The sequence below is a fragment of the Microcebus murinus genome, chromosome 3, assembly GCF_040939455.1.
Source record: "Microcebus murinus isolate Inina chromosome 3, M.murinus_Inina_mat1.0, whole genome shotgun sequence".
NCBI lineage: Eukaryota > Metazoa > Chordata > Mammalia > Primates > Cheirogaleidae > Microcebus > Microcebus murinus.
In genome coordinates this window covers 6,352,698-6,364,717 of record NC_134106.1, presented here as the reverse complement: position 1 = coordinate 6,364,717, position 12,020 = coordinate 6,352,698, and the positions used below count along the sequence as shown (strand labels likewise).

Sequence of the window (12,020 nt, the reverse complement as noted above, 5' to 3'; positions counted from 1 at the left end):
CATGATAATATATTGTTACTTATATTTAAAGCTTCATTATTTTGTTGCCCAAAGACAAAAGTTCCTTTGTTTTTCAGATGTCAACAAGTTTTAAGATGTTTCTTGATAATTGGAATATTCAGACAGCTCTTTGGCTCAAAAGGTATGTTCCTTCAAGAACAATCTTTAGATGTGCTTTGGCATCTAGTTCTTGGGGTTGAGCTTCGCTGAGTTCAGATTCTTAATTAAATTAACAGTGTGTTGAGTGACACTGTGCCCTCAGTGTTACCCAGGGAACACGGTTAGCATCCTCCTAAGCAAGGCACCATCAAATCAGAACTATTGTGGCTTGAGTCTCAAACGCAGCTGTTCCTGCCCTCTCAGCCTGCCTTTGAAGGCCTCTGCCAACATCTGATCTCCAGGGACCTCCTCTGTAGCACCTATTCTCATTCACAAGCAAACTGGTTTAAATCAGAAAGTCCTGTACAGCCACTATATATATATGCCCTGGGTTTGCTGGAACAGTTCCTGTTTTAAATGTGTCAATTCAGCAGATCTTTATATGTTATGTACAGGATACAAAGATGACTAGGACAAAAAGGCCCAGCCCCTAAAACTGAAAGAGTTCACAGTTTTGCTCAAGACACAGCTGTGTAATCAGACACATGCTGTTCCTGTAGTGAGGATTAGGGGCAGAGAGAGCAGGCACAGTGAGGGCACAAAGGGGAGTGAGGAAGAACTTCTTGGAAGTAGTTGATGTTTGTGCTGGGTTTCTTGTCAGGAGTGTGTCCAGTGGACAAGGGCAAGGCGCAGGCAGCCCAGTTGGAGTGACAGGTGTGAAATACAGAGCTGGGGATTGCACAGAAACGCCCAGGGAGTCTCTGTCATTGTCCCTGTAAGCACATTGTCCTATCTTGAGTTTATTTCCTAAAATACTGACCCTGTAATGGTAGGGCTCTGTGCAGCCTTCTCTTATGGCATCTTTCTTTCAATGACAAATTGAATATTTTTATTCCTTGAGATAGCCAGCATATATTATCATCACTTTATGGTGCCTTGCAGTCTCCCTGCTGGCTACCAATTCTCTGAGCTAATCTGTTTTGCTATTTTTTGTTGGTACTTTTAAATTTTGATACCTTAGGAAAAGCTTATTTTCTCCTGAGTTCTCTACCCTGTTATAGGAAAACTTTAAGCACAGTTTATTTGCCAGAAAGAATAGTGTAATTAGGTCAGTTAAAAGTGCTTAATGTTTTTCAAGAAAGTAATAATATAGAATGAAAATAACTTTGATATTATTAGAAATTTATGTTTTGTAAGTTATATAGACTCTCAAACACTAGAAGTGATATGTTATTACATATACCAGTAAGAAGATGAGAATTAAATTTGTTTTCCTAAGTTTGACCCGTAATAGCTATTTAGTATAACCTCCCTGAGATCACAGATTAAGTTATTGCCTAAGATAAGTTGTATTTGTTTTTCTGGTTACCCTAAATCCTGTCAGGTAATGAAAGAATGATCACTGTGGGCTTCGTAAACACAGGTCACTCACTCTTCTTGGCTCTCTGTGTTTTTCTTGGTTTCTAGGGTGTGTTATGAACGAGCCTCCTTCAGTCCAACCATCCAGACGTTCATTCTCTCTGCCATTTGGCATGGGGTATACCCAGGATATTATCTAACATTTCTAACAGGGGTGTTAATGACATTAGCAGCACGAGCTGTAAGTATCAAGAATTTTATTTTATAATTCAGTGGTCCACTTGAACTGTTATGAAAGCTGACTAAATCTCTTTTACAAGGTAGACCTTATATCTTTGACTGTGAACAACATTGTATTTTCTACTAGGTGTGCAGTGTATAACTGTGTGCATGTTTACTGAATACTCACTGTGTGCTAGGCGCCATGTGAGGAGAAGACGTGTTTTTACACATGGGGGCACTCACAGATTCTTACTTTGTCTTTGCGGAGTTTTCTGAAGGAGAGGTAAAAACTGAGTTAAATAAAGATGATCAGAATGGGTAGGTTTATTCTAGCAGTTTTCCAGAAAGCTTTAACCCCTGAGTTGGCTTTTAGATGAAGAGAAGACCATGAATAGGCCAAGATGAATAGATGAGCTGTCCCTGGTGGTAGATACCACATTAGAAGTGGGGCACAGTTCTTTAGAGTGTCTGCCTGGTTGGAACCTGGAATATTACTTTGGGAAACAATTGAGAGATTAGATTGGTGACATGGGAGAGGAAAGGAAAAGTCCTTGAAAGCCAGAGGAAAGCGACATGACAAAAAAGGTATTGGAACAAGTTCATTATGGCACTTATAGGTAAGAGAGCTTTATTTAACAAACTAGGAGATATTCACTATTTCAATTTTAAGGAGAGTGTATGAGGGAAACTTCAAGAAGTGTTAACTTAGAAGGTATAGTACTTCAGAAGTACCATACCTTCTGGTAGTTTGTAGTCTAATTCAGAACATGAGGTGTATGTATGTATATATACATACAGCGTGTGTGTGTGTGTGTATGTATGTGTGCAGACTCATGCATCACACAAGGCACATGTGATAGATTCTATGGTTATTATAGATAGTAAGTGTTCAGAGATGAAAGAAATCTCTTTTGGTTGGGTTGACTAGGATTGGCCTTATTAGGAAAGTATTTGGATCTGGGCTTTGAAAGATGAATGTTATTTTAATAGTGAGTGGAGTGTAATGGGGGAGAAGATGACATTCTAGGCATGGGAAGGATGTTAGCCAAACCAAGTTTGAAAGCACATGGTATATTTGGGGAATGGCAAGTAAATCTAATAGAAGCAGAGAATTCATGTATGCATAAATAGTGAATAATTCTAGAGAGGCAAATGGGGTAAGGGAGGAGGGAAATAATAGAAGAACTTAAACACCAAGCTGGGAAAGAGCATAGTCCTATTCTGTCTGCAATATCAGAGAGTCAGGCAAGGTTTTTAAGCGTGGGAAGGGAATGCTGAAAGCCATACTTCATGAAAATGGGTTTGTCATTGGTGGACAGAATGAGATCGAGAGTGAGTGCCTGTTGGGTCAGTGAGCTAAGCAAGAGATAGTAGGTGTCAGGATTTGCTCTGGCCACTGGGAATGGTGGCCTTAGTATGGAAGAGCCATTAACCGTGTACCTTGCATGCCTCTAGTCCCTGGAGGCTGAGGCAGAAGGATCTCCTGAGCCCAGGAGTTCAAGGCTCCAGTAAGCTGTGATTGTGCCAATGCACTCCAGCCTGGGTGACAGTGAGACCCATCTCTAAAATAAATATATAAATAAATAAGTAGGTAAGTAAGTAAATAGAAACAAAAAAAGAGTAATCAGTCACTAACTCATCTCTGAACAATTCTTGTGGCATCTTCATAGTGGAGCATGTTTCACCTGTAAACATAAGGCAAGAAGAGTGAGGAATAAAATAGAAAAAAAAATCCTGTTTGTGTCAGTTTGCACATTTCAAAACTGAGATGTTTTGACTGTTTTAAAAACTAAAAAAAAAGGCATTGAAGAAATAGTGGCTATTAGAAAACACTCTTTTTTGAAACACTCTTCCCAGCTTCCATTATTGAATGGTGTGTGTGTTTGTCATTTATTTAAGTAAGTGCTGTTTGACTTAAGCATAGTGTAGAATACCTGTTTGTCTTTCACAAATACAGAGGGTTAAACAAGAAGTAACTTTGAAAGTAGATTAAACTTGATTTATATACTGTAATTTACTAAATATGATTTAAGAAGCTCTAGGCAGGGTAGCTTTTAACTTTTTGGGGAAAACTTTTATTTTAATACAACATGAAATCTATAAAAAAGTTGCAAAGAACTCCTATATGCACTTTACCCCGTTGTTTTCATTTTCCCTTTGTGCTTCCTCATCCTCTCTTGCTCTCTGTCTCTCTCTTTCTCTCTCATGCATGTTTGTATTAGTTTTTGTGGAACCAACTTCTTCCATAGTGGTAGTTCCTTTTTAGATTACCAGCACCAATGTAGCAGAGTTTCAGTTATTCCATGTCTTTGAAACAGTTGATATCAACAGTGTAATTTCATAAATCATGTTAATTTGAAGATACAGCAAATATTTTTGTTTTATTTCAGATGAGAAATAACTTTAGACATTATTTCATCGAACCTCCCCAACTTAAATTATTTTATGATGTTGTAACATGGATAGTAACTCAAATAGCAATAAGTTACACAGTTGTGCCATTTGTACTTCTTTCTATAAAACCATCATTCATGTTTTACAGGTAAGTATTGCTCTAACAAAATTTTCAGTGGGAATAACTTTATATTTTAAAAAAAGTTTCTTGCTTGGTAGAACAGAAAAATAATACCATAGCCTCATTTCCTGCCGCTAAATGCATTATCAGTTACTTTTTAATCCTAAACCAAGGAGTCTCAAGTTCTTTGTAGAATGACTCATTCCACTCCATCCTCAGATGAGAATGTGCTTTAGACAGAGAAATACCAGCTGTATAACCACTGTCTCAAATCTCTCATAAAGGTTTGATGAAGAACTTCATAGCTTAATCGTCCTCAATCTGTTTGGAAAAGACAGTTCTTTACAAACAATTATTAATTATCTTAATTTCTTTAATTAAAAGAAAATGACTTACATTTTATTTATTTGCTTCCTTTTTACTCTTTTATGTTTCATTGGTATCATGGTGATCTCTGTATTACAGAAATTGTTGTCTCGAGTTCCATATTTTTGTTTATCTGCTTAGTCTCTACTCTCTGACTCACCAAATTCCACCCCCCTATATTAGATAGTGAAATGCTTGAGATCAAAAACTTTAATCTTTCATAAATTCTTTATTACTCTAACATTTAGAATGACAGAGTGTGTGGTCCATAAATTATTGAGTCAGATATGATGATAAGCATACAGTAAAACATTAAATCTTGTTAAAATTTCTATTTTAACAGAATTATTACATATTTTTAAATGTGATTGAGCTGTTGGTTAGATTTTCTTTCCCAGGTACTTTGTTTAGAATCACTTGAATTTCCAGCTATAGAAGCATTTAGGTTACATTTGGTATGTATTTTATATGGGGGATGATGTTTCTAATAAGGTTTTTAATAATTTGACCTTTGTTTTATGAAAGTAACCATCAAGAAACAATATTGCTTATCTCTTACTCACCTTGTTGGAATATGTGTAACTTACAGATAGTAAATAGCAGAGAAGGCCAGACTAGTAAAAGTCTTTACTACCTGAGTACTCTTTGTTTACTCACCTTTTGACTCCGTGGATTGGAGAGATTTTCAGATTGCTGTCACTTATTAATAAGTACCTTTTTGTTCTGTTTAGCTATGACCTCATGTCCCCTACAGGCAGAGTAAGAAGGATACCTAGTATCGTGGCCATCCAGCCTTCATAAATACCCCCTGGCCTGTAGAGTTTCCTGTCCTGAGGGGGCAAAATAAGAGAATCACACAGTAAATAAACACGTTCTAAGGGGGGGAGGATGGTGAGTGACATTTTGACAAGTGTGCAGTTGTTAAGGATTATTATCAAAATGTAATAAAATAAATTCTTTTCATTCTTTTTTTAGCTCCTGGTATTACTGCCTGCACATTGTTGGTCTCTTAGTATTACTGTTTTTACCCGTGAAAAAAACTCAAAGAGGAAAGAATACACATGAAAATGTTCAGCTCTCACAATCCAAAAAGTTTGATGGAAGAGAAAATTCTTTGGGACAGAACAGTTTTTCCACAACAAACAATGTTTGCAATCAGAATCAAGAAGTAGCCTCCAGACATTCATCACTAAAGCAGTGATGGGGAAAGGCTCTGACGGCTATTTTTTGTATATTAACAGAAACCAATCTTAGCACCTTTTCAAGGGGTTTGTGTTTGTTCGAAAAGAGCTTAACCGAGGGGAAATGGGACGGTTATAGGTGGGGGATTTCCTATATACCAGACTGGAAATGGAGTGAAGTAACCCCTCCCATGACACGTTCCTGTGGGCCACGCCTTATATAAAAATATTTCCATATTTCAATGGGCACTCACAACCTCAGCATACGTCCACAGGGTCACATTTGTGCCCTGTTGCTGAATGTACGTTGCGTATCCCAAGGCACTGAAGAGGTGGAAAAATAATCGTGTCAATCTGGATGATTGAAAGAAATTAACTTTTCCAAATGAATGTCTTGCCTTAAGCCCTCTATTTCCTAAAATATTGTACCTAAATGGTATTTTCAAGTGTAATATCGTGTGAACACTATTGCAGTAGTTGATATTGTGTGCTGTAAAGGAATTTAGGAAGAATTTGAAACAGGATATTTAAGGATGTGGATAGTTTAAAAATGCAATAAACATCTCAGTATTTGAAGGGTTTTCTTAAAGTATGTCTCAAATGACTACAATCCATAGTGAAACTGTAAACAGTAACATATGCCAAATTATACGTAGCTTATTTTGCTAGAGTTTAATTATCTTGTGTCAGTCAGAGAGCCCTTCAAGGAGCAATTTCTTAAACATAATTAAAGGTTGGTAATGTGATATTTTAAGCTTATTTTGAGAGAGAGAGAGAGAGAAAGAATGAGAAATGAAGGCAGGAATGCAAAAAGCACTGTGTGGCCTCAAGCATAACTTTGTAATGCTTTGGACTTTTAAATGAAATGTATCAAGTATAAATTATATAGAATTAGAAAGGAGTATGAAAATAATAGTGGTAGATTACTCAAAGATTTTGAAAGAGAAATTGCTAGGTATGGTTACTATCTGAATATAATCAATTTTTATCTGTGACAGTTTAATTTGTATTTGGCAAAGTTTTAGGAAAATGAAAAGTTGAAGTCATTGCATCTGAAAGGCATTTTTTGAGAGTAATATGAATTCATTTTCAAATTTTTAACTTCTCACCTTAAAATTTTGCTGTTAATTCATTAAAATGAGTTTTAGGTTCTGTAAATAGAAAAAATTGCTTTTATGTTATGGGCCATTTTTATCATGATTAATGTTGCCTTGAATGACTTCAGTGTCTCCTATAAATCCGAGGATATTATTATGTTGGTTGCAGTAGCTAAAAGTAGGAGAGTAGGATTTGATGGTAGGCAGTGAAGCTGGCCCCACACTCTCAGCCCTGTGGGAGGAGATGGGGAAGGCCTGACTTCACCCTTATTTGACTAATCTTTTGTTGAATTTATTTTTCTTTTTGCCTTAAATTTTTTAAGGAAATGCAAATTATCTATGGTGAGATTCCCTCTCTCTCTCTCTTTCTCACTTTTTTTTTTGATCACTAATAAATTTTCAAATGAAGAAGTTAAGGACAAAAACAACAATCTAGCTTAAGCTATGTAATATTTCATTTAAAGAAGAAAAGAAAAGCAAATGCACTTGGAATTTTTGAGGTCTTAATCAGCAAAAATGTCAATGTATCTTTTTAGAACTTTAGAGATATCCTCCTCTATTTTTATTTTTATAAAGGTAAATTTTTTTTCCATCTGATGAGGCTAACCCTTCCCTCTCAGGAAAGAATAGAAAGCTAAATAAATTTTCTCTATTCTCCCATACGTGGAAGTTAAGCTTGCTCCATAACGTGAGCGGATAGAAAAGAATGTTCATAGAAAGTATCTGGCCCCCAAAATGTCTCCTCAGTTTAATTAATGCTGCAGAGGAATTGATCACTATTAAGAGAAAGTAAAGAAATTCAGAGTTTAAAAGACAGGCCTAGGCATGTCATAAGTGGGAATGAGAAGGCTTAATTAAAACTTACAGGTGTTTTGTTCTTCAACCTATCTAGCCACTTACAGATAATCACCATTTATTTCTATACCTGAATATATTTTATTTCTCAGCCTGTAAACCTAAATCACTGTTAACTTATATCTTGCCCAAAGACTATAGTCATAGCACTGTCGTCTAGAAAGCAAGATATTTGATCAGTTCTCCAATTACTTTGAAGATAATACATTACATATCTAGTTTGACTGATTTTCATCTTTCTGAATCAACTTGTTATTTTTATAAAATGGTTTTTGGATGGCTCTCCTCTAATTTGGAGAAATAATCATAAATATGCAATCTAGAAGAAAAACTAAAGAGATAATTCTAATTCTCAACTTGATTTTTCTCCAGAACAAAATTTTTTGTGCTCTATAAAATGAATTATCTACTTGGAATGTTGTAAAGATTAATATTTTGTTTCTGGTACTTACAGTAGAAAACTTTAAAACTGGTATATCTACTACTGTTAAATATAAAGGAATTCATTGTATTATGGGCTTGCTTTTTTTTAATTATCAGAATAGGATTCAGTATATATTTATATTATTTTTCCACTCTTCACGTATCATGAAACCACTCCAGAGATGATCAATCAACATCATATTTATGCTTTTGGTTTATTATAGACTACTCAGGGAAAACAGTGAACAAAAATAATTATTCTTCCTTCAGTTTCATTTTCTTGAAACAGTAACAGTTAATTTGGTATGTCTCAGCTGTCACCATTTACAAGTGGCTCATTCTGTTTTTAAAATAAGCATTTTTATTGGAACTCAGGGTAATTGGGGAAATTTATTTAGCTTCTAAAATATCCAGCATAATAGAGAAGATTTATTGGGCTTCAAAAATGTCCAGCCAGTGCTTATCAGCCACCACTGTCTACTTGGTTCAAAAGTATTTTTATTATTGGTCCCCACCATGTATGACACACACAGGATTGCCACACGTACCACTTGAGGAAAATGTGCAATAAAAAGGTTTCTAAAAAGTGAGGGTAAGTCACATTTAAGCACTGATTAACCTGGGAGGAGACCTGGATATTCATTCTGGTTCTGTCATTAATGAGCCATAGGACTTGGAGGAGTCACCTGTCCTGTCCACCTCAAGTTCCTTAGCCATAAGCAAAGGGGTTAGCTCCTAAGAGTCCAGGACCACTTGTGTATCATGAACGAAGCCATTAGTAAGGTCTGGAGGATTCAAGGACTTGGGCAGATTCACAATCAAAACTATCATCTTGGTCATAGATTTTCACTACTTAGATTCAAAACCCTGACTTTTCAAAAGGTTGTCATGGTAATGGTGGAAAACCTTTTAATCCATTAAGTCTGTGGGCATGGCAACATATCTTTTCTACTGAATATAGCCCTTAATCTTTCATAGTTAAATAATTTCTACTGAAAAAAAAATTTTCCTTTTGCTTTCTCTGTTTTGTTTGGTTTCTGTTTGTGTTATGTAAAATTGGAGAAGATATATGCTATTAAATATTTTATACAAATTGCTACTGAACAGGGTTTGCCACCATATAACTTCTCAGAATTTTTATTTAAAGCATATTTAATTTAGTCACACCTTATTTTATAAACTACAGAAAACAACTGCTTTAAAATGTTGCCATTAAAATAAGTAAAAACTTTACTTGAGGACTTGGTCACACTTTTAGGACAAAAGCCTTTCCTATTTAAAATTCATGCTTTGTAAATATTTAATTTGTATATTCATGAACAAATCTGAACATTTATACTTATTCTTTTGTTTCCTTATTAACTGTTCATAATTATTACTTGGTTTTAAGAGTTGTACATTATAATTGAAAGAAAACATTACTTGAGGGAATAATTGTTTTGGAATGGTGCCTATTATTGCTGTGTCAGCTAAGGATCTGTCCAGAGTTTTAGATGTAAGCCAGTATTTTGTGGGGTTTTATCAGGCATTAGTAGCCCATCCTGGCGGAAATTTAATACACCAGATTTAACATAGGTGCAGAATTCTAAATAACACTGTGAAATGTAATCTTAACTGCCCTCAAGTACCTTATAAAACTGTTACACTTAACCCAGTGTGCATTTAGTGAGTGGCTGATCTTGTTTATACACTTAACCTTAGATGCTGAAATTTCAGTTTTCTACAGCCCTTGGTAAAAGTGGATTTGTATCATTGCATGCTCCTAGTGGTGAAGGAAAAGATTTCCAATTAGAAAAAGAGAGAAACTCTGAAATTTGAGTTTCAGATATTAGAATGTAGAGGGTCTCTACAGTGTTTTTCTGCAACACCAAGTAGTCAAATCTATTTATAGAATTTAAAATCTGTAACTCTCATTACAGAAGAAATTTTAAAATGAAATTTTCCACGTTGGTATTTTGTAGGAATGCTCTTATAATCAATGATGAAGCTGCTTTTTGAGGTTCTTGTTGTACAGAGGATGCAGCCAAATACATTTTAATTGGTAGGCTGCTTAATAATGTTTTTATATGTTTTAAAATAATATTTATTTTAATAGGTTTTTAACATTATACAGACCCCAGTGGTAAAGAACTGACAAGCTCCATAGGTTATTGATTGGGAGAATTTTATGAAACAGAGCCTAAAGACACATTTCTATGCCAATGAATTTGTCTTTAAAACTGATAAACTCTTCTTTTAATCCAACTTTTATAAGGCAGAACACACACAAACCCCAAGACTGTCTGTTCCATAGGCGACAGTGTAAAGATCCAGCCAGCACTGTCCAGCTTGCTCAGTGATGCAAGGCAGTCCCTGCAGCCTTGTTTTTATCAGATTTTGCTACTGTAAAAAGACATGGAAATACTATGATGAAAAACCAAACATTACAGAGTAACATAAGTAAAATGACTAAACAGTTTCTTAATGACATGTTTGAAATGGAAAAAGTGACTGGCTGCTTTTTACTGGAGTCTTAAATGACTGCTTCCTGCCCAGTCTTTATTTTGGGTTAACAACTTTGAGAAATTGATTTATTAATACTACTTCCTGTCTTTTCCCATTAAAGGGCAATCATTATGTTGAAAGTTTGACAGACTTTTAAAATATGCCTTTTTCCCAATTTTAAGTGTTTTTGGTCCGTGTACATGGATTTAGCAATGAAGTACATTTGCTTCTGACTTTTTATCACAAGGAAAAAGGAATGAAACGCTGGACACAAGCGTGTTCCACACCAGTCTACTCCATCTTCTCTCACGTCCTCGCAGCCACCCCTTGGAGTCAGGAGGGCGTGATGCGCAGCAGTAGGGGTGAAAATGAAAATATTTCAGGTGAAATGAGAAGTTCTTCCATATACAGAATGAACATGTGTGATTTCATTCCTGCCTGCCTTTAAAAGTTGTATCTTGATCTCTGCCTAGTAGTAGTTGAACCTCAGTCACCCAAATGCAAGGAGAAGCCCAGCTCCAGCAGCCAGAATGGACAGTATTTACATTTGCCTTCCCGGGCTGAGAATAGATTGTGGTGTTCTGTGCTTTCTGTTTTTATTATTCCAAAATATTTTTTTAAAGAAGTGTTATTTTTGAACAGATCCATAAATTAGTTCTTGTTGTATGGTAAATTAAAACTACCACTGTGTCAGTTAAACTGTGATGTGCTAATTTCATAACCGCTCCTTTCTAGTCTGTCCTCAGAGCTGCACTGGTGGCTTATTGCTGAGTTTTAAAGGTGTTTTAAACTTACGTATCAATGTTTTTTTCTAATTTGTGTGTCTTTAAAACTGATTAAACGGTAGTTTAAAAAGTGTGTACGTGTGTGTGCGCTGATTTAAGAGCCTTTTAATTCCATTTATAGAACTGAATACTGGGACTATCGTGAGAGTCAATGGTCTTTTTTATTGAAGAATTCTTCAATATGGTAATCTAAATCTAAGTAATTGACTCTTTAATTTCTTAAATTATTTAAAAGAAACTGTTGTCATAAGCAGTTTGGAAAAGTAAAACAACATTAAATTAGCATATAGTGTACTGTATTCACTCCTAAAACAGACTTTCCAAGTGAAGTCGACACTGACTTGGAAGAGCTGACCTTCCAAGTCCTGCAGTTGGCCCTTCCTGGCAGTCATGTCTGGATCTGGGTTTTGCTATTGAGAAACATAGCGCTGGAACTCCCACTAAATACTCCCTTTCTGTACTATGATTATAGACCTAGGTGAACCTCGGAGTATGCCTGGGCGCTCTTCTTTATGCTGCTGTGAACAATTGTGGGGAAACGTTTATTGAGTTTTACTGTTGTGCAAAGGTGCTGGGCTGCACATACCTGCAAGTAAGACCAGTCGTAGTGCCATTTCTCTGGAAGGCCTTAGCA

General features: G+C 35.7%; 1 protein-coding gene across 5 annotated transcripts in view; it reads left to right on the top strand.

The window, feature by feature from the left end:
- The window catches only part of MBOAT2 (membrane bound glycerophospholipid O-acyltransferase 2), a 134,701-nt gene extending 123,242 nt beyond the window's left edge, over positions 1 to 11,459 (top strand). For all 5 annotated transcript variants that reach the window (XM_012785725.3, XM_012785720.3, XM_012785719.3 and 2 more), the window contains 4 exons: positions 78 to 142; positions 1,567 to 1,699; positions 4,071 to 4,222; positions 5,537 to 11,459. In XM_012785725.3, coding sequence (XP_012641179.1) covers positions 78 to 142; positions 1,567 to 1,699; positions 4,071 to 4,222; positions 5,537 to 5,762 — 576 coding nt within the window. In that variant the 3' untranslated portion in view covers positions 5,763 to 11,459. The remainder of the gene's footprint in view (positions 1 to 77; positions 143 to 1,566; positions 1,700 to 4,070; positions 4,223 to 5,536) is intronic.
- The last annotated feature ends 561 nt before the right edge of the window (positions 11,460 to 12,020 follow it).